This window comes from Salvelinus sp. IW2-2015, linkage group LG37 (genome assembly GCF_002910315.2).
Source record: "Salvelinus sp. IW2-2015 linkage group LG37, ASM291031v2, whole genome shotgun sequence".
In the NCBI taxonomy this organism is placed as follows: Eukaryota; Metazoa; Chordata; class Actinopteri; order Salmoniformes; family Salmonidae; genus Salvelinus; species Salvelinus sp. IW2-2015.
This window is the reverse complement of record NC_036876.1, coordinates 9,004,620-9,032,501: the sequence shown is the minus strand read 5'-3', so window position 1 is coordinate 9,032,501 and position 27,882 is coordinate 9,004,620. Positions and strand designations below refer to the sequence as shown.

Below are 27,882 nucleotides of genomic sequence, written 5' to 3'. Positions count from 1 at the left end.
GACACATTTTCTATAGTATACCCTACTATGCTTGTATGCAATTAGGGTTGCACAATTCCAGTAACTTTCCCAAAATTCCCAGTTTTTCTAGAAATCCTGATTGGAGGATTTACGGATTTCCTGCTTATTCTATCCTGACGTCAGGGAATTTTTCAACCAGGATTCAGAAAAATTGGGAATTTGGGGGAAGTTACTCGAAATGTGCAACCATAATGTATAATGGTACACAGTAGAAAGTTCACATAGAAATGTGTTGTGTAGAACAGACATTCTCACTCGCAATCAGGATAGGAAGTCATGTTAACACTATTCATTAGCAAGATGGCGCCGATAGAGATGCTTCGAGTCCTTAGGAAACTGTGCAGTATTTTGTTTTCGCATATATTATTTCTTACATTGTTACCCCAGGAAATCTTAAGTTTTATTAAATACTGCCAGGAAGAACTATTGGATATAAGAGCGACGTTAACTTACCAACATTACGACCAGGAATACGACTTTCCCGAAGCGGATCCTCTGTTTGGACCACCAACCAGGACAATGGATCTTATCCCAGAAGCCGACCCAAAACAACAGCGCCGCATAAGGGCAAGACGGAGCGGCCTCCTGGTCAGGCTCCGCACATCGCCCACCGCTCCTGAGTATACTACTCGCCAAAAAGGTCCAGTCTCTTGACAAAAAGGTAGACGAAATTCGAACAAGGGTTGCCTTCCAGAGAGCCATCAGAGATTGTAACATTCTCTGTTTCACGGAAACATGGCTCTCTCGGGATATGTTGTCGGAATCGGTTCAGCCAACGGGCTTCTCCATATATCGCGCCGACAGAGATAAACACCTCTCTGGGAAGAGGAAGGGCGGAGGTGTATGCTTCATGATTAACGACTCATGGTGTAATCATAACAACATACGGGAACTCAAGTCCTTCTGCTCACCCGACCTAGAATTCCTTACAATCAAATGCCGGCCATATGACCTCCCAAAATAATTATTGTCAGTTATCGTCACAGCTGTGTGCATTCCCCCTCAAGCAGACACCAAGACGGCCCTCAAGGAACTTCACTGGACTCTATATAAACTGGAAACTATATATCCTGAGGCTGCATTTATTAGCTGGGGATTTTAACAAAGCAAATTTGAGAACAAGACTACCTAAATTCTATCAGCATATTGATTKCACTACATGCGGGAGTAATACACTAGATCACCGCTACTCTAACTTCCACGATGCATACAAAGCCCTCCCTTTGGCAAATCCGACCATGACGCCATCTTGCTCCTACTGTCTTATAGGCAGAAACTCAAACAGAATGTACCAGTGACTAGAACCATTCAACGCTGGTCTGACCAATCGGAATCCACGCTTCGACATTGTTTTGAWCATGCGGACATGTTCCGGTCATCCTCAGAGAACAACATTGATCTATACGCTGACTCGGTGAGTGAGTTTACAAGGAAGTGCATTAGAGATGTTGACCCACTGTGACTATTAAAACCTACCCTAACCAGAAACCATGGATGGATGGAGGCATTTGCACAAAATTGAAAGCGCAAACCACCGCATTTAACCATGGAACGTGGTCTGGGAATATGGCTGAATATAAACAGTGTAGTTATTCCCTCCGGAAGGCAATCAAACAAGCAAAATGCCGGTACAGGGACAAAGGAGAGTCGCAATTTAACGGCTCAGACACAAGATGTATGAGTCTACAGGAAATCACGGACTACAAAAAGAAAACCAGACAATAACATCACGCTTCCAGACAAACTAAACACCTTCTTTGCCCGCTTTGAGGATAAAACAGTGCCACCGTCACAGCCCGCTAACAAGGACTCCTTCTCCGTAGCCGACCTGAGTAAAACATTTTAAACGTGTTAACCCTGGCAAGGCTGCTGGCCCAGACTGCATGCCTAGCTGCATCTTCMGAGCAATGCGCAGACCAGCTGGCTGGTGTGTTTACGGATATATTCAATCGCTCCCTATCCCAGACTGCTGTCCCCACATGCTTCAAGATGGCTACCATTGTTCCTGTACTCAAGAAGGCAAAGATAACTGAACTAAATGACTACCACCCCGTAGCACTCACTTCTGTCATCATGAAGTGCTTTGAGAGACTAGACAAGGATCATATCACCTCCACCTTACCGGCCACCCTAGACCCACTTCAGTTTGCATACTGCCCCAACAGGTCCACAGACGATGCAATCGCCATCACACTGCACACTGCCCTATCCCATCTGGACAAGAGGAATACCTATGTAGGAATGCTGTTCATTGACTAAAGCTCAGCATTCAACACCATGGTACCCTCCTAGCTCATCATCAAGCTGGAGGCCCTGGGTCTCAACCCTGCCCTGAGCAATTGGATCCTGGACTTTCTGACGGGCCGCCCCCAGGTGGTGAAGGTAGGAAACAACGTCTCCACTTTGCTGATCCTCAACACTGGGGCCCCACAAGGGTGCGTGCTCAGCCCCCTCCTGTACTCCCTGTTCACCCACGACTGCGTGGCCATGCCCACCTCCAACTCAATCATCACGTTTGCAGACGACACTACAGTGGTAGGCTTGATTACCAACAATGACGAGACAGCCTACAGGGAGGAGGTGTCACAAAAACAACCTCTCACTCAACATCATCAAATCAAGGGAGATTATCGTGGACTTCAGCAAACAGCAGAGGGAGCACCCCTCCTATCCACATCGAAGGGACAGCAGTGGAGAAGCAGTGGAATGTTTTAAGTTCCTCTGCGTATACATCACAGACAAACTGAAATGGTCCACCCACATAGACAGCGTGGTGAAGGTGCAACAGCGCCTCTTCAACCTCAGGAGGCTGAAGAAATTTGGCTTGTCACCAAAAACCTTGACAAACCTTTACAGATGCACAACTGAGCGCATCCTGACGGGCTGTATCACAGCCTGGTACGGCAACTGCACCGCCCTCAACCGCAAGGCTCTCCAAAGGGTAGTGAGGTCTGCACAACGCATCACCGGGGGCAAACTACTACCATCCAGAAGGCGAGGTCAGAACAGGTGCATCAAAGCTGGGACCGAGAGACTGAAAAACAGCTTCTATTTCAAAACCATCAGACTGCTAAACAGTAATCACTAACTCAGAGAGGCTGCTGCCTACATTGAGACCCAATCACTGGCCACTTTAATAAATTGATCACTAGTCACTTTAAACAATGCCACTTTAATAATGTTTACATATCTTACATTACTCATTTCATATGTATATACTGTATTTTATACCATCTATTGCACCTTGCCTATGCCGCTCGGCCATCGCTCATCCATATATTTATATGTACAGTTGAAGTCGGAAATTTACATACACTTAGCTTGGAGTCATTAAAACTTGTTTTTCAACCACTCCACAAATTTCTTGTTAATTAACAAACTATAGTTTTGGCAAGGATAAGGACATCTACTTTGTGCATGACACAAGTAATTTTTCCAACAATTGTTTACAGACAGATTATTTCACTTATAATTCACCGTATCACAATTGCAGTGGATCAGAAGTTTGCATACACTAAGTTGACTGTGCCTTTAAACAGCTTGGGGAATTCCAGAAAATGATGTCATGGCTTTAGAAGATTCTGATGGGCTAATTGACATAATTTGAGTCAATTGGAGGTGTACATGTCAATATATTTCAAGGCCTACCTTCAACCTCCGTGCCCCATTGCTTGACATCATGGGAAAATCAAAAGAAATCAGCCAAGACCTCAGAAAACAAATTGTAGACTTCCACAAGTCTGGTTCATCCTTGGTAGCAAATTCCAAATGCCTGAAAGTACCACGTTCATCTGTACAAACAATAGTACTCAAGTATAAACACCATTGGACCACCACAGCCATCATACCGCTCAGGAAGGAGACACGTTTTGTCTCCTAGAGATGAGTGTACTTTTGTGCAAAAAGTGCCAATCAATCTCAGAACAACAGCAAAGGACCTTGTGAGGATTCTGGAGGAAACAGGTACAAAAGTATCTATATCCACAGTAAAATGATTCCGATATCGACATATCCTGAAAGGCCGCTCAGCAAGGAAGAAGCCACTGCTCCAAAACCGCCATAAAAAAGCCAGACTACGGTTTCAAACTGCACATGGGGACAAAGGTTGTACTTTTTGGAGAAATGTCCTCTGGTCTGATGAAACAAAATAGAACTGTTTGGCCATAATGACCATCGTTATGTTTGGAGGAAAAAGGGGGATTCTTGCAAGCCGAAGAATACCATCCCAACCGTGAAGCACGGGGTGGCAGAATCATGTTGTGGGGGTGCTTTGCTGCAGGAGGGACTGGTTCACTTCACAAAATAGATGGCTTCATGAGGGAGGAAAATGATGTGGAAATATTGAAGCAACATCTCAAGACATCAGTCAGGAAGTTAAAGCTTGGTCGCAAATGGGTCTTCCAAATGGACAACGACCCCAAGCATACTTCCAGAGTTGTGGCAGAATGGCTTAAGGACAACAATGTCAAGGTATTGGAGTGGACATCACAAAGCCCTGACCTCAATCCCATAGAAAATGTGTGGGCAGAACTGAAAAAGCGTGTGCAAGCAAGGAAGCCTACAAACCTGACTCAGTTACACCAGCTCTGTCAGGAGGAATGGGCCAGAATTCACCCAACTTATTGTGGGAAGCTTGTGGAAGGCTACCTGAAACGTTTGACCCTAGTTAAACCATTTAAAGGCAATGCTACCAAATACTAATTGAGTGTATGTAAACTTCTGACCCACTGGGAATGTGATGAATTAAATAAAAGCTGAAATAAATCATTCTCTCTCCCATTATTCTGACATTTCACATTCTTAAAATAAAGTGGTGATCCTAACTGACCTAAGACGGAATGTTTACTAGGATTAAATGTCAGGAATTGTGAAAAAGAGAGCCTGGACTCGAACCCAGAATCTCTAGTGGCAGCTAGAGCTAGCACTCGATGCTGTGCCTTAGACCACTGCGCCACTCGGAGTTTCTAATTGTCACTTTTTGTCAGGGATCTACACTATACAATACTCTGTCAAAGTGGAAGAAACATTCTATCATTGTTTAAAGATGTTTTTTAAAAAATATACAGTGAGGGGAAAAAGTATTTGATCCCCTGCTGATTTTGTACGTTTGCCCACTGACTAAGAAATGATCAGTGATAATATTTAATGGTAGGTTTATTTGAACAGTGAGAGACAGAATAACAACAAAAAAATCCAGAAAAACACGTCAAAAATGTTATAAATTGATTGCATTTTAATGAGGAAATAAGTATTTGACCCCTCTGCAAAACATGACATAGTACTTGGTGGCAAAACCCTTGTTGGCAATCACAGAGGTCAGACTTTTCTTGTAGTTGGCCACCAGGTTTGCAACATCTCAGGAGGGATTTTGTCCCGCTCCTCTTTGCAGATCTTCTCCAAGTCATTAAGATTTCGAGGTTGACGTTTGGCAACTCGAACCTTCAGCTCCCTCCACAGATTTTCTATGGGATTAAGGTCTGGAGACTGGCTAGGCCACTCCAGGACCTTAATGTGCTTCTTCTTGAGCCACTCCTTTGTTGCCTGGCCATGTTTGTGGGTCATTGTCATGCTGGAATACCCATTTTCAATGCCCTGGCTGAGGGAGGAGGTCTCACCCAAGATTTGACGGTACATGGCCCCGTCATTGTCCCTTTGATGCGGTGAAGTTGCCCTGTCCCTTAGCAGATAAACATCCCAATGCATGTTTCCACCTCCATGTTTGATGGTGGGGTGGTGTTCTTGGGTCATAGGCAGCTCCTCCTCCTCCAAACACGGCGAGTTGAGTTAATGCCAAAGAGCTCCATTTTGGTCTCATCTGACTACAACTTTCACCCAGTTGTCCTCTGAATCATTCAGATGTTCATTGGCAAACTTCAGACGGGCATGTATACAGTGGGCAAAAAAGTATTTAGTCAGCCACCAATTTGTGCAAGTTCTCCCACTTAAAAGACGAGAGAGGCCTGTAATTTTCATATAGGTACACTTCAACTATGACAGACAAAATGAGAGAAAAAAATCCAGAAATCACATTGTAGGATTTTTAATGAATTTATGTTGCAAATTATGTTGGAAAATAAATATTTGGTCAATAACAAAAGTTATATGTCAATACTTTGTTATAATCCTTTGTTGGCAATGACAGAGGTCAAACGTTTCTGTAAGTCTTCACAAGGTTTTCACACACTGTTGCTGGTATTTTGGCCATTCCTCCATGCAGATCTCCTCTAGAGCAGTGATGTTTTGGGGCTGTTGCTGGCAAACGGACTTTCAACTCCCTCCAAAGATTTTCTATGGGTTGAGATCTGGAGACTGGCTAGGCCACTCCAGGACTTGAAAATGCTTCTTACGAAGCCACTCTTCGTTGCCCGGCGGTGTGTTTGGGATCTTGTCATGCTGAAAGACCCAGCCACGTTTCATTCTTCAATGCCTTGCTGATGGAAGGTTTTCACTCAAAGTCTCACGATACATGGCCATTCATTCTTCCCTTACACGGATCAGTCGTCTGGTCCCTTTGCAGAAAATCACCCCAAGCTTCACAGTAGGTATGGTGTTTCTTGGTGCAACTCAGCGTTCTTTGTCCTCCAAACACGACGATTGAGTTTTTACCAAAAAGTTATATTTTGGTTTCATCTGACATATGACATTCTCAAATCTTCTCTGGATCATCCAAATGCTCTCTAGCAAACTTCAGACGGTGGACATGTACTGGCTAAGCAGGGACACGTCTGTCACTGCAGGATTTGAGTCCCTGGCGGCGTTGTTGTTACTGATGGTAGCTTTGTTACTTTGGTCCCAGCTCTCTGCAGGTCATTCACTAGTAGGGGGGTGTGGTTCTGGGATTTTTGCTCACGTTCTTGTGATCATTTGACCCACGGGTGAGATCTTGCGTGGAGCCCAGATCGGAGGAGATTATCAGTGGTCTTGTATGTCTTCCATTTCCTAATAATTGCTCCCACAGTTGATTTCTTCAAACACGCTGCTTACCTATTGCAATTCAGTCTTCCCAGCCTGGTGCAGGTCTACAATTTTGTTTCTGGTGTCCTTTGACAGCTCTTTGGTCTTGGCCATAGTGGAGTTTGGAGTGTGACTGTTTGAGGTTGTGGACAGGTGTCTTTTATACTGATAACAAGTTAAACAGGTGCTCATTAATACAGGTAACGAGTGGAGGACAGAGGAGCCTCTTAAAGAAGAAGTTACAGGTCTGTGAGAGCCAGAAATCTTGCTTGTTTGTAGGTGACCAAATACTTATTTTCCACCATAATTTGCAAATAATTCATAAAAAATCTACAATGTGATTTTCTGGATTTTTTCCCTCGTTTGTCTGTCATAGTTGAAGTGTACCTATGATGAAAATTACAGGCCTCATCTTTTTAAGTGGGAGAACTTGCACAATTGGTGGCTGACTAAATACTTTTTTGCCCCACTATGTGTTTCCTTGAGCAGGGGGACCTTGCGGGCGCTGCAGGATTTCAGTCCTTCACGGCGTAGTGTGTTAAACAATGTTTTCTTGGTGACTATGGTCCCAGCTGCCTTGAGATCATTGACAAGATCCTCCCGTGTAGTTCTGGGCTTGATTCCTCACCGTTCTCATGCTCATTGCAACTCCACAAGGTGAGATCTGCATGGAGCCCCAGGCGAGGGAGATTGACAGTTCTTTTGTTTCTTCCATTTGCGAATAATCGCACCCAACTGTTTGTCACCTTTCTACCAAGCTGCTTGGCGATGGTCTTGTAGCCCATTCCAGCTTGTGTAGGTCTAATCATTGTCCCCGACATCCTTGGAGAGCTCTTTGTCTTGGCCATGGTGGAGAGTTTGGAATCTGATTGATTGATTGCTTCTGTGGACAGGTGTCCTTTATACAGGTAACAAACTGAGATTAGGAGCACTCCCTTTAAGAGTGTGCTCCTAATCTCAGCTCGTTACCTGTATAAAAGACACCTGGGAGCCAGAAATCTTTCTGATTGAGAGGGGGTCAAATACTTTATCCTCTCATTTAAAATGCAAATCAATTCATAACATTTTTTACATGCGTTTTTCTGGATTTTTTTGTTGTTGTTCTGTCTCTCACTGTTCAAATAAACCTACCATTAAAATTATACCTGATCATTTCTTTGTCAGTGGGCAAACGTACAAAATCAGCAGGGATCGAATACTTTTTTCCCTCACTGTATATATAAACTCAGCAAAAAAGAAACGTCCTCTGTCAAATGCGTTTATTTTCAGAAACTTAACATGTGTAAATATTTGTATGAACATAGATTCAACAACTGAGACATAAACTGAACAAGTTCCACAGACATGTGACTAACAGAAATGGAATAATGTGTCCCTGAACAAAAGGGGGGGGGGTCAAAAGTAACAGTCAGTATCTGGTGTGGCCACCAGCTGCATTAAGCATGCAGTGCATCTCCTCCTCATGGACTGCACCAGATTTGCCATTTCTTGCTGTGAGATGTTACCCCACTCTTCCACCAAGGCACCTGCAAGTTCCCAGACATTTCTGGGGGAATGGCCCTAGCCCTCACCCTCCGATCCAACAGATCCCAGGCGTGCTCAATGGGATTGAGATCCGGGCTCTTCGCTGGCCATGGCAGAACACTGACATTCCTGTCTTGCAGGAAATACACGCACAGAACGAGCAGTATGGCTGGTGGCATTGTCATGCTGGAGGGTCATGTCAGGATGAGCCTGCAGAAAGGGTACCACCTGAGGGAGGAGGATGTCTTCCCTGTAATGCACAGCGTTGAGATTGCCTGCAATGACAACAAGCTCAGTCCGATGATGCTGTGACACACCGCCCCTGACCATGACGGACCCTCCACCTCCAAATCGATCCCGCTCCAGAATACAGGCCTCTGTGTAACGCCCATTCCTTCGACCATAAATGCGAATCCGACCATCACCCTTGGTGACACAAAACCGCGACTCGTCAGTGAAGAGCACTTTTTGCCAGTCTTGTCTGGTCCAGCGACGGTGGGTTTGTGCCCATAGGCGATGTTGTTGCCGGTGATGTCTGGTGAGGACCTGGCTTACAACAGGCCTACAAGCCCTCAGTACAGGCTCGCTGTCTGAGCACTGATGGAGGGATTGTGTGTTCCTGGTCTACCTCGGGCAGTTGTTGCCATCCTGTACCTGTCCCGCAGGTGTGATGTTCGGATGTACCGATCCTGTGCAGGTGTTGTTACACGTTGTCTGCCACTGCGAGGATGATCAGCTGTCCATCCTGTCTCCCTGTAACGCTGTCTTAGGTGTCTCACAGTACAGACATTACAATAAGTTGCCCTGGCCACATCTGCAGTCCTCATCTGCAGTCCTCATGCCTCCTTGCAGCATGCCTAATGCACGTTCACACAGATTAGCAGGGACCCTGGGCATCTTTCTTTTGGTGTTTTTCAGAGCAGTAGAAAGGCCTCTAGTGTGCTAAGTTTTCATAACTGTGACCTTAATTGCTTACCGTCTGTAAGCTGTTAGTGTCTTAACAACCGTTCCACATGTGCATGTTCATTAATTGTTTATGGTTCATTGAACAAGCATGGGAAACCTTGTTTAAACCCTTTACAATAAAGATTTTGTGAAGTTATTTGTATTTTTACGAATTATCTTTGAAAGACAGGGTCCTGAAAAAGTGGCGTTTCTTATTTTGCTGAGTTWATATACCTTGATTTAGATACGTATTCACCCCTCTGAGTCAATATATGTTAGAAACACGAGCGATTACAGCTGTGAGACTACCTGTATTGTATAATATTTGCCCATTTATTATTTTCAAAATTCGTCAAGCTTTATCCAGGTGTTGGGGATCATTGCTGTATGGCAATTTTCGAGTCTTGCTATAGATTTTCAAGCAGATTTAAGTCAAAACTGTAACTTGGCCACTCAAGGACTTTTACTGTCTTCTTGGTAAGCAACTCCAGTTTAGATTTGGTTATGTTGTAGGTTATTGTCCTGCTGAAAGGTGAATTCCTCTCCCAGTGTCTGGTGTAAAGCAGACTGAAACAGGTTTTCCCACTAGGATTTTGCCTGTGCTTAGCTCTATCCCGTTTCTTTTCATCCTGATAAACTCCCCAGTCTTTGCCGTACCAATGAAGCAGTTACTCAGCGATGTGTTATTGGATTTGCCCCAACATAAGGCTTTGCATTTAAGTGTATTCCTTAGCGTTGGCTTTTTTGTTATTGTTCCTAACATATGCATGTTTTGGAATACTTGTATTTTAAAAAATATATATTTTTAGCCATTTAGGTGATTATTGTGGAGTCACAATGTTGATCCATCCTAATTTTTCTCCCATCACAGCCATTGCTCTGTAGTTTTAAAATCACCAATGACCTCATAGTGACATCCCTAATCAGTTTCCTTCCTGTCCTGCAGCACAGCTCAGCAGGACAACTGCATCTTTGATGTGAATGTGTGGTTTAATACATMATTCACAGCATAGTTATTAATTTAACAAGGACTATAATGGAGTGCATCCCTTCTACATATTGTCAGCAAATTCTGCAATCAACTGAGTAAATTGCCTCCTGTTTCACACCAATGATTACCCCAAAGCTGTCCGTCGTGCTTTAGGTAACTGACAGTGTCCAAAATAGAGAGAAAATGTCTATTCCCATTGGTGCCGAGTATAACTTTTTACACTCATTTGCAAACTCCTTTGATTTGACACTGACAGGCACTTGATGCAGTTTGTAAAAAGCAGAAAGGAACCATTTTCTGTGAAACGTCAGATTTTGTTGTCTACATTTGCTGACATGCAATCCGGATGAATCTGGGTGGTCTTTTGATCTCAGAATTGAAAGCATTAGAGTCTGTTTGGTAAAACCAAGACGACAAGTGTGTGTGTGCATGTTCATGTGCGCACGTGCATGCACAGCTGGAATATTAGCTACCCACAGTACCATACTCCTGCATGACTTCAGAATTATATATAGTCAATATATTGTGTCAATAGGAAGAACTTGTATATGTCCTTGAGTGACCTTTTCACATCCCTATATGGTGCAGACTAGAATTTAAATGGGTGCACAGTGAGACATTTACCTGATTTTATTCACATTTTGGAATAAAAAGGGTGTAATTGCTGACCGAATTAGCGGTGTTTTCTGATTTAGGCCTTTCTTGATATCAAGTTACACCCATTGATGTTCGCCATTGGTCTGTGACAGTTTCTGGTCTGTGGCAGTTGGGGACAACTGTAGCTTTGTAGCTAACCCTAACTATTTTCCTAACCTTAACCTCAGTCTCCTAACCTGCCACACTAATTCACCTAACCTGCTACATTAGGTAACCTGCTATGTAAACAAATCATCTGTCAAGAAACCATCAGTCTCATAACACCAGAACGAACCAATAAGGGGATTCGTTTAATTTGGCCCAGGTGCCTGGTAGGAGTGTTTTACACAGGGTGAAAGTTGATTGCATTCATTTTGGAACCTAGTTGCCTCACAGGCATGAGCCAGATGCTCGTTCAAAGCCCTGGGCGAAGTTGGCGCAAAAGAAAAGTGACATAATTAAGCACGAGGAGTAATGAGTAAGATTCTGTTTTCACATGCAAAAGTGATTGATTTTCATAAAGCGTTTTTTTTTTTTTTTTTTTTTTAAATCTGCCTTCCCAATGAAAATTTGTTTGAAAATTAAAACATAATATTTTATGGGAAAAAGATGCATGTTTCTGGACGATGCACCATGCTGCCTTGTTGACAACAYGACCAAGCAGCGTCAACATGACCTCAACGCTTTTGGTGCCCCGCGATTCAGCATAATCAGATCCGCCCAAAGGCAGATATTGATGGGCGAAACGCCCCGAATTGCGGTCTGCAATTATACCACGTTGTTTGTGCGCGCCCATGGAGAATGTCATGCGCGCGAGATTTCTGCAATAACTCCGGCACAAGTTGCAAGTGAGCATAAATACAACAAACTATCCAGCGCTCCAAACACTCACCGTCGGAACTCAAACTTAACGGCAACTTATATGACCATGGATTCAAAGACGAATAGAGTGGAAAGCATTTCTGCCCGAGTGGATGCTGCTGGGTCTTCAACTGGTAGGACAGTATTTGCATGTTTGCAAATGATTTGCTATGTATCAAAATTTCGGGTGCAGTTGGAGCAACAAGCATGTTATTTTTTCCTCGAAGTGTTTGCATGGAGACTTTTGCTAAATGCTACTTTTAAGGAGTCATGTTTGTACTTCTCCGATATTATAGGAATGAAATTCATCCCTACCTTATTTGGTCTACATTATATAACTACTTGGCACACTCTCTCGTCAATTTGAACAGCTGTTTTTGATTAACAACACCTGAATGAGGCAGCGTCCTTTGCGTCGCATAGTTTTGTATTGTACCACAATTGTTTAGCATTACTGTCCCAGCATTTGTGTAGGGATCTTGGACAACACGTTTGTCAGATTATTAAGTACATATGTAGCTGACACCAATATAATAAAGCAATATTGTCCGAGGTGGTGTGCTATACGGCCAATATACCACGGCCAATATACCACGGATAACGCCTCGATCACAGTGTCATTGCGTTTTGGTACACCAGAAGTACATTTATTTTCAATGGAATGCTGCGTTTCCTGTGCAGCTTTGCAGTTGGGGTACGTTCTGTGTGATGCATACGTTGGATTTATCGAACGTATGTGTCAAACTATACGTACATGGCTTGACAGAAATGGTAGCAGAAGGTGAATGTTGAACTTTTGTTGCACACACATCCAGATGAAGCTGCATACTATTTTGCGCAAAAACACCATCGGTGTGACCAAGGCTAATGCTTCGAACAGCGTATTTGTGCAAAATGGTATGCATCATCTTGATATGTATGCAACAAAAGTTCAACATTAACATTCTGCTACCATTTCTGTCAAGCCCTCCACGCATACAGTTTGACGCATACGTTCGATAAATCCAACGTATGCACCACAAAGAACGTGGTTCCTCCGCAACGCAATACTGCAAGGCAAACGCAGCGTTTCATTTGGAATGAATGTAATTCTGGTGTACCAAAATGCAATGACGCTTTCGTAGATGATGTGAAGCAGAGTGCCTGGACACAGCCCTTAGCCGTGTTTTATTGGCCATATACAGTGTCACAAACCTCTCAGGTGCCTTACTACTATTGTAAACTGATTACCAACCCATGTTATAATGGCTAATAAATACCCATGATTTGCATTAATGCAGTCAGGACCAAACTGTGTAGACTGTTTTACTAGGCCTAGCTAATGTCTTAATCACCATTTGTGTAATGTAAAAACGTAAACCATATAACTGACATTCTCTCCATGAACATTGTTGCTCTTATCTGCTCAACTTAATTTCAATGCAACTTGAAAGCAAATCATTTAATACAATGTTACACAGTTGACTGTCGTAAGTACATTTTTCCTCTGTAGTACCAAGCGCTCTTAAAAACAAAAATGCACTTTTAGATCCTCAGTCCATGCAACTACATAATTTGTCCGTTTTGACAAGGGAGCTCGATCATTCGAGGTCATGGACAATCCAGTTTGTTCTACAGTAGAACTGACCACAGGTTGCAGAACACCTGCATTCTAATCCTGGCTGCTTCTCTAATCAGAGAATTTGGCTGCCTTCCAGACAGATTATCACTCTGTTATAGTTGATGGGTTTCCCGCAGGCAGCTCATCGCTTCTCACAAAGCAGTTGAACAGCAGTTAACAGATAATTATCCCTCACACAGGTCAATGTTTTTTTGGCTGTTTGTATCCTTGATTGGGTCCTTGTTATGCCTGCATAGGAGTTTGAATCAAAGGATTTCAAGGAATCCCAGCTGAGTAGATGGAAGTATGCTGACCTCTGCAGAGGTAGAAAGTGTATGTAATTTAAGTGCTTTTCACATTTTCCCAATGTGTTCTCAGATGTGAGATATGAAACTGATTTATTCTGACTGGGTAATTCTGTACCTCCTTAAACCAACTCTACTGACAAGGCAGATTAACCATGCAATCATTTGATGTTCTTGTGGTATTGCAAGAAATGCTCTCAGACTCTGGCAAGATTAGTTTAATTGCTTTAATTTGCATATTCAATGCATTTAGCTGCTTTGTAATTTCTATTACCTTTTTTTTTAACCTTGCATGGTGCTTAATATATATATATATATATATATATATATATATATATATATATATATGCTCAGATTGTCTTCTCTTTACATTCGGGCCATGGGTGGTCAGTTTTAGATTCCGTAGCTGTATAATCTAAGTGGTTGCCTAATTTAAACATGTTGGCTAAATATGTTGTACAATGACAAGTGACACTGTGCAGTGTTTGTACATACTACCGTTTTGCACTGTCTCTTATAGAAAGACAGTGAATCAACCCTAACTGTTAGAAACATATTCTGTAATACAGGGGTGGCCAAATCTCCTCCTGTGGTGCTACTCGGTACATTCAGGCCTTTGCTCCAGCCCTGCTCTAACCTGCTATTTACCAGGACATTGATGAGCTGATTTAGGTGGTTTGAGCAGGGCTGGAACAAAAGACAACAGCCCGGTAGCTCTCTAGGTGACTTGGCCACCCATGATGCAATGTAAGGATCCTGCCTCCAATCYGTGTGCTGTGTAAATAGGCAGGGGTACTCTGCATGTTATTGTGTGTGTATATATCTGCCTAGGCTTGGCTATTTCACTACATTGCATCAACAAACTGATGAGTGGCCAGTCACCCTTTCAGTTGTTGATCAGCGTTGGCAACCGCAAATCAAGCTTTTCATGTCACTCAAGTGGCAGCGCATAATGGTTGAGTCTACCAGGACTTGATACTAATCCCCCCCCCCCCCCCCCCCTTAACTTTTCTTGGAATGGAATTGTCCCTTGTGAAAAACCAGCCACCCAGTTTGGGGTACTGTGGGGGCAATGATGACTGGCATCACTGCCTCATTCATCCTCCTAGTAGAATACCACTGAGCGTTTACAGTGGAGGAAGATGCATTCTGTAGGATCGGCTGCTATTTCTCCCTATTGTTTTCTCTTGCGATTCTGTAATTTGGCAGCCATATTAATACAACAAACCACGGTAGGGTTTTCCTCAACCATCTGTCAGATGACAAGTCACATGCCTAGTCACAATAGGCAGAAGGAAATGGGATCTTTTGGTCTGGTTTATCAGATATGTAGTAGTGTTTTTTTTAACGCAGCAATCCATTTCAGCACCTTGGCTGGCACCAGTATGCACTAACGGGACCTGGGCCCGGTTTCCCGATAGCGATCGACCTTAGGCTTAGGAGTGTTTTTCTACAACAGCTGAAGATTTAAAATGCGTTTCCTAAAACACCACGCAGAAAGTTAGCTGAATGCGTCGTTGGAGCATGTCGCTRCTGATAGGTCAGAAAGGCAGTGTAGCTCTTGGATCAGTTTTCGCAATTCAAATCTTAGCTTAACGTGAATTATTTCAGCATACTGACGGATCAGCTCCTAGAGAKAACCACYTACGGCTACAGCAGGTGGCTTATTCTAATGCCTACCCAAATAAAAATGGCCACATGTTTGTTGGGCTACACATTAAATATATTGAAACAAATTAGACCGTATCAACATTGAACTAAATTTATTGAACATGAAATGTATTTCAATATGATTGGAATAGGCCTAATGTATATCTATATTTTTATGCAGTCATTTTGGTTTTCATTTGAAGCAATTTTTTTTTATGTCGCTTGTTTGTATCAATTGCAAAGACATTGGAAACTTTATTTGTAGTCAACTTTGTTCTGAAGTTATCTGCGGAGGTCACAGAGACCGATAAACCATGTGATTCTATGTTTAGCTGAGATCTTCTGTGTATAAAGTGATGCGGGAGGGCAAAACATCTAATGACACACTAAGCTTTTCTACTAGTAGTCTGAGGCAGGCRTTCGATTACGAACGATAATAACGATTGTTTTGGGAAACTGCTCAGAGATTTAACAATGCTCSTACRAARGTTCTAACAATGAACTTAGCTGGGCCCTGGTTTGCGTTGACATTGTCCAAGTGCAAACATTTTATAGTTTTGCTTTTGGAGTCRGGTGCATTCTCTACATAATAGCACATTCTCTCTGCTAGCAGTAAAAAAAAAAAAAAAAAATCACCTTTATTTGGTTTGTCTCAGAACAAATATACATATGCATCACTTTACAAATTGGCTTTAAGATAAACACTCTTGTAAATGTTGAGCGGTTTCACTGCAGGTAGATGGTATATAAATAAAATAAACACTTCTGCATTAATCAATAATTAGATATAGGTGCATTGGTATTATTCAGATTCACRCCGGCTGGGTTTTTGCTAATTTAGCCATTTGGCAACCCCCCGCACCTCTCTGATTCAGAGGGGTTGGGTTAGATGCGGAAGTTTCAGTTGGAATGCATTCAGTTGTACAACTTGACTAGGTATCCCCCTTTCCTTTMCTTTTCCCACTAAGTTATATGCTTTTTCCTCTCTTGAACCAGCCTGTAACACTCAATTTACCTTCTTTACTACTACTGTAAATAGATTTGTATGGAACTCTAACTCTTTGTATGCAGCCTGCACCTGACCTCACCATGCAATATTTCCCCCAGATCTTATTTTGATTTGACAAAACATAATAACATGACTAAAACATGACTAAATTATAGTTAATTATTTTATCTCTATGATAACATTCTATAGCTTCCATTTGTTTCCTCTGACATTTGGACCTAACTTATGTGTAAGGCCTCTATTGTAATGTGCCCTTACATCAGCTGATGTCACAAAGTGCTGTACAGAAACCCAGCCTAAAACCCCAAACAGCAAGCAATGCAGGTGTAGAAGCACGGTGGCTAGGAAAAACTCCATAGAAAGGCCAAAACCTAGGAAGAAACCTAGAGAGGAACCAGGCTATGAGGGGTGGCCAGTCCTCTTCTGGCTGTGCCGGGTGGAGATTATAACAGAACAGATTTTCAAACGTTCATAGATGACCAGCAGGGTCAGACACTAATAATCACAGTGGTTGTAGAGGGGTGCCAAAACGTACAGGAAGATCACGTCAGTGACTCAACCCACTCAAGTGACGCACCCCTCCTAGGGACGGCATGGAGGAGCACCAGTAAGCCAGTGACTCAGCCTCTGTAATAGGGTTGTGGGACCTTTTATTGTGAGAACCATGCAACTTAGTTTTTTAGCACTCGGCTATTAAACCTAGTCTAATAACAAGGAGTCGCAGTGTTCCTTCTCTTCATTCCTGCTATTGGCTTTAATCATCTCCTAGTAGATGGGAGCATTGAGTTCARCTAGATTGAGGAGAGCTGACCACGTGAGAGCGTATACGGCCATCTTTGAAACATCTGTGTTTGTCAGCCAACATTCCCGAGCTCACAGCAGAGTTTCGACTGATTGAACAGGCTGCCCTCAATCTCCGAAAATAGAGAAGTACATCTTTGTGTTTCAGAGGACATTGTTTCTTAACACCRGATCAATGATCAGATGTTTCTGGTGACTACAGACTGCGAAGGATGTGTGTGTTCTATGTACAAAGTAATGTCAAACACTAGCACATATTATAAAGWCACAGTAGGGGGCTGTGTCTTTAAAACGATGACAATGTGCCTTTTTAAAATATTTCTCTCAGATTACTTGATCATCAGAATGCAGGACTCTGAAAAAGCGGAAAGCCATTCCAGAATTGGCACACTGGTTTACGGCTTGCTGAGTGATCTGTCGGTGTGTCTACAGTGTTTTAATCAGTAATGCTGACTATTATATGAATTGGAGAAAGAGCAGACCACTGTTCTGTATTGAATTGGGAAAGTGAAGGCTTGGTTCCACCCCATGGCTTTCAAATTCACCCATTGACTTTCAAACCAATAGAGAACTGMGGTAGGAAGGAAGGATGCATTATAAACAAATTGGTCCCTGAAAGTGTTTTGAAAGGTGARACCATGCCAGCCGTCTTACTTAGTAAGACTAGCTAGTTACCAAGTTGATTTCACCTAAAAAAAGCATCCCTCTGAAAAGGAGGATTAATTGCGGAGGAGAACTTCCCCGTTTGTCTCTCTGGCGCTCTCCACCAGGTTCTGTTTGCTTTGGAGCCAGCTTTTATTTTTTTCCATAGGGGTGCCGGGGTGGGAAGCATCTGCTAGGATGGCCATCAGACTCGGGCCAGAGTGCGAGAGAAGCAGAGGGAGGGAGAGATGGATCGAGGCAGATGGGGAGTGGAAGTGGTGGAGTCGGTGTGCGGTGGTGGCAGAAATAAACAGCGCAGGGAAGAGGGAACAGAAGGTGTTTRTKATTGCTGGAGGCCAAAAGGAGACTGGACTGTTTAGATAGTCAACCCCTAGGCTTGTTTATGCCACACATTCTACTCCRTTTGACTTCCTTGGTTGGGTATACCAAACAGGTTGTGCCACYGAGTGAGTGCCAGTCAGCTCCCTCACTGTAGTGTGCTGTATGCTACTTAAGTGCAGTTCAGACGCCATAAGCGAGTCTAACTGAATAGAAATTCTAAGCGGGCTGGCATGGTTGAGCGCTTTGCTTGGTTTCATACAACCTCTCAACACTCCAGACTTGCTCATTGGTTTTCACGATTCACACACCTGTGCATTGCGGAATTTAATGTTTTTAAACAATTCATGTGATTGGTATAATTTGTCTCGGTTAATGGAACAGGTCTTCAGATTCCATAACTCCCTTTTTACTAAGGAATCACAAAGTCTCATCCATAAGACATATACCATGAGATCTGTTAGCAATATTAAGCCTACTGTGCAATGTAGACAYATTTTCTCCTCAGATTGCAAAACAATTTGTACGTTGATGTAGTGCTCCTGTTGGAAAATCATGTTTTACTGTTATTTCCTGCTTTCCAAGGGCACCAAAACTACACTAACCATGAGCCATAGTGTTTCTGCCACCACAAACAGACCCTGGGTCTGTTCGTATGACCACCTGCAAATCCGAGGCCGTGATTGTGCTTCCGTTGTGGGTATGGTAGCGACGCAATTAATGTGGATKACCATTTCTCCCGACAGTGGAAGAACTGCTCTGGCGCGCTGCATGAAACGGAGCCGTGATTCACCCGCTCCGTGCCGGAAGAGTTCGGCAGCCTTTGCCCCTATCATCAAAAGTCAAGTCCGAGGAGGCGTACTACAATGTTTCAGACAGCACTCTATTCCCGCTCTTCCAAAGAGTGAGATGTTTTTWGTTTTTTTGAGCGGTGTTTGAACTAGGGTAACGTTTCAGAGAATGTAGTCAAGCCTTATAATGTACAGAGTTGCACWATTGTCATAGAGGTCATCTGAAAGTTCATGCTGCCTGCCCATATCCTGAAGTACTGATCTGGAACGCTACATCTACATCCATCAGTCCCCCATGTCAATGATAAATGTTCTGTTTCATGCTCATCGTCCCCCGCGCTCTTCATTTATGTCCTGTCTGAAAGATTTGAAAGAAGGACATTTCATAAAATGATAATATTCCCAACTGCCTATCCATATGTTAATTGGTGTGGGATAGAGGTCATGGTTAATGTTTCATATATATGATGTAAGAGCATAACATGCAATTAAGTGAMATCATCACATGTACAATGGAATGGCCTGTCCAATTGGCTTTACGTTCTGAGTGCTTTGATTGGACAGATGTAGAGGTTGATGGATAAAGATGATAATAGGCTAATGGAGCCCTGCAGAGTTGTCATAATACCCATCTCTTTCTTTTTATCTAACAGTATTGGAAATGGTGCGAATTGGATTGTGGAAAATAAATCTGATGTTGAGCAAAGGWGCTCGGTTTGAAAACCATTCAGCCCATGAGTCTTGCTGGCTGAGATCCCAGATCCACACATTATAGAGTACCACAGTCATAATACCCATAAAACCTAGCGGTCAAACAGATGGKTCCAATAGTCATTCCACCATAGGGAATTTTAGAAACACTTAAAATAAGGGCTGTGTTTTGTGGAGGCTTACCCTGGCGTGACGTTTTGATAAACATGTAAATCTCTCTCGGTCAAGGTGACTTTTATTAATGTATTCGTCTCTATTTACTCTGATTCGAACATGCTAATTAGCATCAAAGTAAACATCATGCAAGACTACAAATCGCTGCATGCGCCTGCACATCATCTTTGGTTGACAGCTTTGCGAAATAAGTATTGTCAATTTAAAACTTGAACAGAATTGTCAATTTTAAATAAATGTTTAAATGTATTCATAGTTCATCCAGAGATTCTTACCTTTGCCTTGATTCGKCAGTCTCGTCCAGATCATGACATTTGTAGTTCTTTATGATAGTCACATTAGCAGCTAATTAACATTTAATTTTTGGGTGGTAAAATAGTGTCCTAGAGAGATTTACACGGTTATTAAGTCACACCAGGGTAAGTCTACACAAAACAGACCTTAATGTAAGTGTTTCTAAAATCCCCTATGGTGGAAAAACGATAGGAACTATTTTCCTTGTTTGACTGCTAGGTTTTATGGGTATTATGACTCCTACTGTGGTACTCTATTGTCATCCTCTGACGACGTCATATACAGTTCTATGTATTGATTTTATAGGAGAGTTCTTGTTTTTTGGAACCTTATTGCCATTTGGAACATATGATAAAATTGTTACGTTCACAATCTCATTCAATAAGAGAAAAGCAAATCTCATACTGCCCAGTAGAGGTGAGCGGAGTAGTCGGACAAAACTGGTATCGTARCCGAAATGGGAAATTTTCTGGATGATCCGAGTATTTTTATGTAATTATCTGTGATGGGGGGGGGGGGTGTAATTTCCGGGTGCCAGCACGCATTTTTTCTCATGTCAGTTAAGTGAGGTGCTATGTGGTCTACATAACTCAACRGGCTWGTTTGCCTGTTTMAAGAGAAGGGTGGGCTGTACATTGATCCTGCTGCTCTGTTTGGATAGAGTAACGTTGTATTTCTCTGTCCACTCACTTCATAATTTCACCCCATTTTCTCTTCTGTTTTAAGTCTGATCATTCAGACTGCTGCTGCCTCTCGTTAGCCTGCTATTATGTCAAATGGCAAGGATGTTTGCTGTCAATCTATCATTGTGCATCATATCTAAAGCGGGGCGAGGGTAGGGAAAAAAGATGACACGCCGACGCACATTCTGATTGATAGTCAACTTGTCTGTCCTCTGCAAGTTGAGGACACAGACACGTCTCACACACACACACCCCCTCCCTCCCGGCTCCTAATCTGCAGCTTGTTTGGTCTATAAACGTGAAGAGAGTTTGGTAACCTATTTTGCCAACATCTACTTAGGCATATTAAAACATTTTAGTTTTTTCCGATCACTAGTATCATCCGATCCGACTATCATCTTTCAATTTATGGATATGATTAGGAATATGGCCATGTCGGCACACCCCTACTGCCCGTAACCAATATGAATAGTGAAGACATCAAAACTATGAAATAACACATATGGAATCATGTAGTAACCAAGAAAGTGTTATACAAATCAAAATATATTTTCTATTAGAGATTCTTCAAAGTAGCCACCCTTTGCCTTGATGACAGCTTTGCACACTCTTGGCATTCTCTCAACCAGCTTCACCTGGAATGCTTTTCCAACAGTCTTGAAGGAGTTCCCACATAAGCTGAGCACTTGTTGGCTGCTTTTCCTTCACTCTGCGGTCCAACTCATCCCAAACCATCTCAATTGGGTTGAGGTCAGGTGATTGTGGCGGCCAGATCATCTGATGCAGCACTCCATCACTCTCCTTCTCAGTCAAATGGCCCTTACACAGCCTGGAGGTCTGTTGGGTCATTGTGATAGTCCCACTAAGTGCAAACCAGATGGGATGGTGTATCGCTGCAGAATGCTGTGGTTTAGTGTGCCTATAGTTCTAAATRAATCACTGACAGTGTCACCAGCAAACCACCATCACACCTCCTCCTCCGTGCTTCACGGTAGGAACCACACAYGCAGAGATCATCCGTTCACCTACTCTGCGTATCAGACACTGCAGTTGGAACCAAAATCTCAAATTTTGACTAATCATACNAAAGGACAGATTGCAACCGGTCTAATGTCCACTATTTGTGTTTCTTGGCCCAAGMAAGTCTCTTMTTATTATTGATGTCCTTTAATAGTGGTTTCTTTGCAGCAATTTGACCGTGAAGGCCTGATTTCAAGYAGTCTCTGAACAGTTGATGTTGAGATGTGTCTGTTACTTGAACTCTGAAGCATTTGTTTGGGCTGCATTTTCTGAGGCTGGTGACTCTAATGAACTATGGGTCTTCATTTCCTGTGGCGGTCCTCATGAGAGCCAGTTTCATCATAGCGCTTGATGGTTTTGTGACTGCACTTGAAACTTTCTAAGTTCTTAATGTTCTGCATTGACTGACCTTCATGTCTTAAAGTAAGGATGGACTTTCATTTCTCTTTGGTTATTTGAGCTGTTCTTGCACTAATATGGACTTGTCTTTTACCAAATAGGGCTATCTTCTGTATACCCCCCCCTACCTTGGCACAACACAACTGATTGGCCCCAAATGCATTAAGAAAGAAAGAAATTCCACTATTTAACTTTTAACAAGGCACACCTGTTAATTGCAATGCATTCCAGGTGACTACCTCATGAAGCTGGTTGAGAGAATGCCAAGAATGTGCAAAGCTGTCAAGGCAAACGGTGGCTACTTTGAAGAATCTATTTTAATTTGTTTAACACCTTTTTTTGGTTACTACATGATTCCACGTGTTATTTCWTAGTTTTGAGGTCTTCACTATTCTACATTGTAGAAAATATTAAAAATAAAGAAAAACCCTTGAATGAGTAGGTAYGTGCCAACTTTTGACTGGTACCGTATACTGTTCCGGAACAGAACCGTTAATAACGTTATTTTACGTTCATGCCATTTTTTCCCAGTCCTGCAAACGCAACAGTGCCTATGCAAAGCCCTCACTTTGTCACTCAAACTTATTCCAGTGTCTGCCTGCCAGCTATACATTTTTCCCTGTGTGTAGGCTACCTCCCCCACCCTCTGAAGCATAGTCTATCGTAGCGACTAACATTACAAGCATGATTCAGTAATTAGGGGGAGATTTTTTTTTTATTAGATGAATGGATAAACTTTTTCATTGAGGGTTAAGGATACTATAGTATCAAGTTTCACTTTGGATTTATTAACTACAAAGGTTAGATGTTTATTTACATTCGGGTGCTGCTCTGCACWCACAAGCTTGTTAGCTACATAGCTAGCTAGCTCTGGTCTAGCTCCCAAACTCTAGGCGGCATTATGTGTAATGTAGTGMAACAGAGTCATGATCAAGGGTGCTATCTCTGATCCAACGCTAGTTAAGCCAACTCTCTGAAGTTCAAAGTTCGTTCATAGAAGCCGCTCCCCCGTAGGTAGAATTCTGTGGGCCTAACAGATAATGCATGTCATAACAACAAGATGCCCAGCACCCTCCTCACCTGTGAAATTTCAGTTAAATCCTGCCAACGCTACACTTGTCTGTCCAGTGCATGTACATAGCTTGCCCGCTCCATAGCAAGCTTCTCTATCCATTGGTGATGTAATGTTGAGCTGAATATAATATTTGTTTTCCAAGGTTTAAAATTGAACMGAAAGGAATGAGATCAACCTTAACTTTTTGGAGATTTGAACATGTTCAAAACGTTGATTTTTGTGGACTAATTRGTGGAACAGAACGAAAACAACAATGATTCTGTTCAGAACATAACAATTGTAATATTTATTTCGGTTTCAACTCTTGCTTTTTAGGTTTAAATGATTTGCACAAATGGACTCAGTCGCCACGTGTAGTGATCAAGTGCTTTGATATAACTAATTTTACCAATGAATGTTGTCATTGTTTTTGGGTGCAGTGCAGATGGAAGTGCATTTGAACTATTTTGCCACACTGTTGAAGCAGACAAAGGTTTGGCATGTTAATGATTTGACGTTTTTGATATACWGCCAGAAAATAAAGTCCATTGATTTATACCCACAGTCCATTAAAGCTCCCCAATAAAGCAGTCTGGCAGCTCTAGCTTTGTCTTATTTCTCCAAGTTCATTAGAATAAGCGACACATCGATCGGMATAAGGGGAAAGTAGAAACCCTTTCTTATCACCTGTGTATAGTACTCAGTGTTTCCTCTCTAACACCCAACTGTGTTAAAATTGTTGCTCTTTCAGTTTGGACTAGAATGTAGTGGAATCTAAAACATTCTAATCGTTCTATTCTCACAATATTGCTCAGTTGGCATTCCTTGTCTGTCTGTAGTTGCAGTCAGATTTTGTATTACATCGGACTAGTGACTGTTTTACTTGTATGCATAGGCAGACACAAACACAATGGTAAGTAATGTCTTTCAACTTGCTCATTCAAGAATAATACACTGTAAAATCCRATGTAATGGGAATACTGGGTTATGTCTCAAACATCTTTTCTTCTATCAGGCTTATTTGGTAATGTTGACATTGCCGGTTGAACCATGAACCCAGGCTGACAAGTTTGTGCMACAAGCAACTTAATTTAAGTGACTCTTGCCTTCCATTTTCTGTTGCKCTATACTATAGGCCAGTCACTTTGATATCTTTGGAAGACTACTTTCCCCTGAAGTAGGATGATATGTTACAGTAGGCATTGTTTTGCATAGGAATCGGAAGATGGCGCCGGAGGGGATGGCTGCTGTCTTATTGGCTCTTAACTTCTCTAGGGTATGTGGGACGCTAGCGTCACAGCCAGTGAAACTGCAGGGCGCCAAATTCAAAACAACAGAAATCCCATAATTTAAATTCCTAAAACATACAAGTATTTTACACCATTTTAAAGATACACTTGTTGTAAATCCAGCCAYASTGTCYGATTTCAGWAAGGTTTTACAACGAAAGCACACCAAACGATTGTTAGGTCAGAGCCAAGTCACAGAAAAAGACAGCCATTTTTCCAGCCAAAGAGAGGAGTAACAAAAAGCAGAAATAGAGAACATTTATCACTAACCTTTGATCAGATGACACTCATAGGACTTCATGTTACACAATACATGTATGTTTTGTTCGGTAAAGTTCATATTTATATCCAAAAATCTGAGTTTATGCAGGACACTACATGTCTCACTTGGCCAAAAGCCGAGAAAATGCAGAGCGCCAAATTCAAATAAATACTATAAAAATCAAGCTTTCATTAAATCACACATGAAAGATACCAAATAAAAGCTACACTGGTTGTTAATCCAGCCAACATGTCAGAATTCAAATAGGCTTTTCGGCGAAGCAAACGATGCTATTATCTGAGGATAGCACCATAGTAAACAGAGGGAAGCATATTTCAACCCTGCAGGCGCGACACAAACGCAGAATAAAAAATAAATTCATGCCCTTTGACGAGCTTCTGTTGGCACTCCAATATGTCCCATAAACATCACAAATGGCCTTTTTGTTCGATTAATTCCGTCGATATATATATCAAAATGTATTTTATTTGGTGCGTTTGATCCAGAAAAACACCGGTTCCAACTTGTGGCACGTGACTACAAAATATCTCAAAGGTTACCTGTAACTTTGCCAAAACATTTCAAACTACTTTTGTAATACAACTTTAGGTATTTTTTTACATAAATAATCGATAAAATTGAAGACTGGATGATCTGTGTTTCAATACAGGATTAAAACAATCTGTAGCATGCTTTCTGGTCACGCGCCTCTAACAAACAGGACACTTCGAGTGACCCTCGTCAAGATGGCCGTAGTTCATTACACAAAGGAATAACCTAACCAATTCTTAAGACTGTTGACATCCAGTGGAAGCGGTAGGAACTGCAAGAAGGTCCTTAGAAATCTGGATTCCCAATGAAAATCCATTGAAAAGAGTGACCTAAAAAAAAAAATTCTAAATGGTTTGCCTCGGGTTTCGCCTGCTAAATAATTTTTATACCAGACATGATTCAAAATTTTGAAACTTCATGTTTTCTATCCAAATCTACTAATAATATGCATATCTTATCTTCTGGGATGAGTAGCTGCAGTTAATTTGGCATCGTTTCATCCAAATCCGAATGGCCCCCTACCCTAGAGAAGTTAACCAACCATGCTATTTGTTTTTTCGCGTTGTTCGTAATTGTTTTGTAGATAATGTTGCTGCTAACATCTCATGACCGAAAAGAGATTCTGAACATCAGACCTGCGATTACTCACCTCAGATTAGACAGAGTTTATATTCAATGAAGGAGATACTACAGACACCCGACCAGGCCCAAATCCCCCTCATTGGCTGGAGAAGGAAACWGATTTTGTGGAAAAAGATCATGGTGCCTTGTGAGGATCAGGAGACAAGTGGCTAATCTGCCTTTGCCTTCCATCCTGCTAGCTAAAGTTCAATCGCTGGAAAATAAATTGGACAAACTGAAAACGTCTATCCTACCAGCGGGACATTAACTGTAATATCTTATGTTTCACAGAGTCATGGCTGAACGACGACATTAAGATCATAGAGCTGGTGGGTTATACACTATCGGMAGGCTAGAACGGCAGCCTCTGGTAAGACAGGGCGGGGGCCTATGCATATAYGTAAACAGCTGGTGCACGATATCTAAGSAAGTCTCTAGGTTTTGATCTCCTGAGGTAGTGTGGTCTACAGCTTATCATRATACTCTATCTACCTAGAGTTTATCTGTATTTTTCATAGCGGTCTACATACCACCGTAGACCGACGCTGGCACTAAAACCGCACTCAATGAGCTGTATACGGCCATAAGCAAACAGGGAAACACTCATCCAGAGGCGGCACTCCTAGTGGCCGGGGACTTTAATGCAGGGAAACTAAAATCAGGTTAACCTAATTTCTATAAGCATGTTAAATGTGCAACCAGAGGGGAAAAAATAACTAGACCACCTTTACTCCATATACAGAGAAGCATACAAAGCTCTCCCTTGCCCTCCATTTGGCAAATCTAACCATAATTCTATCCTCCTGATTCCCGCTTACAAGAAAAATTTAAGCAGGAAGCACCAGTTACTCAGTCTTTAAAAAAGTGGTAAGATTATGCAGATGTTAACTACTGGAAGGTTTTGCTATCACAGACTGGAACATTTTCCGGGATTCTTCCGATGGCATTGATGAGTACACCACATCAGTCACTGGCTTTATCAATAAGTGAGTCGAGGACGTCGTCCTCACAGTGACTGTACGTACATACCCCAACCAGAAGCCATAGATTACAGGCAACATTTGCACTGAGCTAAAGGGTMGATCTGCCGCTTTCAAGGAGCAGGACTCTAACCCGGAAGCTTATAAGAAATCCCACTATGCCCTCCGACGAACCATCAAACAGGCAAAGTGTCAATACAGGACTAAGATCGAATCGTACTACACCGGCTCCGACACTYGTCGGATGTAGCAGGGCTTGCAAACTATTAGACTACAAAGGGAAGCACAGCCGTGACCTGCCCAGTGACACAAGCCTACCAGATGAGCTAAATAACTTCTATGCTCGCTTCGAGGCAAGCAAAACTGAGGCATGCATGAGAGCTTCAGCTGTTCCGGACGACTGTGTGATCACACTCTCCACAGCCGTTGGGAGTAAGCCCTTTAAACAGGTCAACATTCACAAGGCCGCAGGGCCAGACGGATTACCAGRACGTGTACTCCAAGCATGCACTGACCAACTGGCAAGTGTCTACCCTGACATTTTCAACCTGTCCCTGATTGAGTTTGTAATACCAACATGTTTCAAGCAGACCACCATAGTCACAGTGCCCAAGAACACTATGGTAACCTGCCTAAATGACTACTGACCTGTAGCACTCACGTCTGCAGCCATGAAATTCTTTGAAAGGCTGGTCATGGCTCACATCAACACCATTATCCCAGAAACCCTAGTCCCACTCCAATTTGCATACCGCACCAACGGATCCATAGATG

The 27,882-nt window shown here is 42.4% G+C and overlaps 1 protein-coding gene across 1 annotated transcript in view; it reads left to right on the top strand.

Annotated features, from left to right (window-relative positions):
- Positions 1–11,856: 11,856 nt before the first annotated feature.
- Positions 11,857–27,882, top strand: part of LOC111960400 (Kv channel-interacting protein 4) — a 303,730-nt gene continuing 287,704 nt past the window's right edge. Inside the window, exon 1 of the mRNA XM_023982388.2 lies at positions 11,857–12,066. Within this exon, the coding sequence (XP_023838156.1) occupies positions 11,994–12,066 (73 nt within the window). The 5' untranslated portion in view covers positions 11,857–11,993. The remainder of the gene's footprint in view (positions 12,067–27,882) is intronic.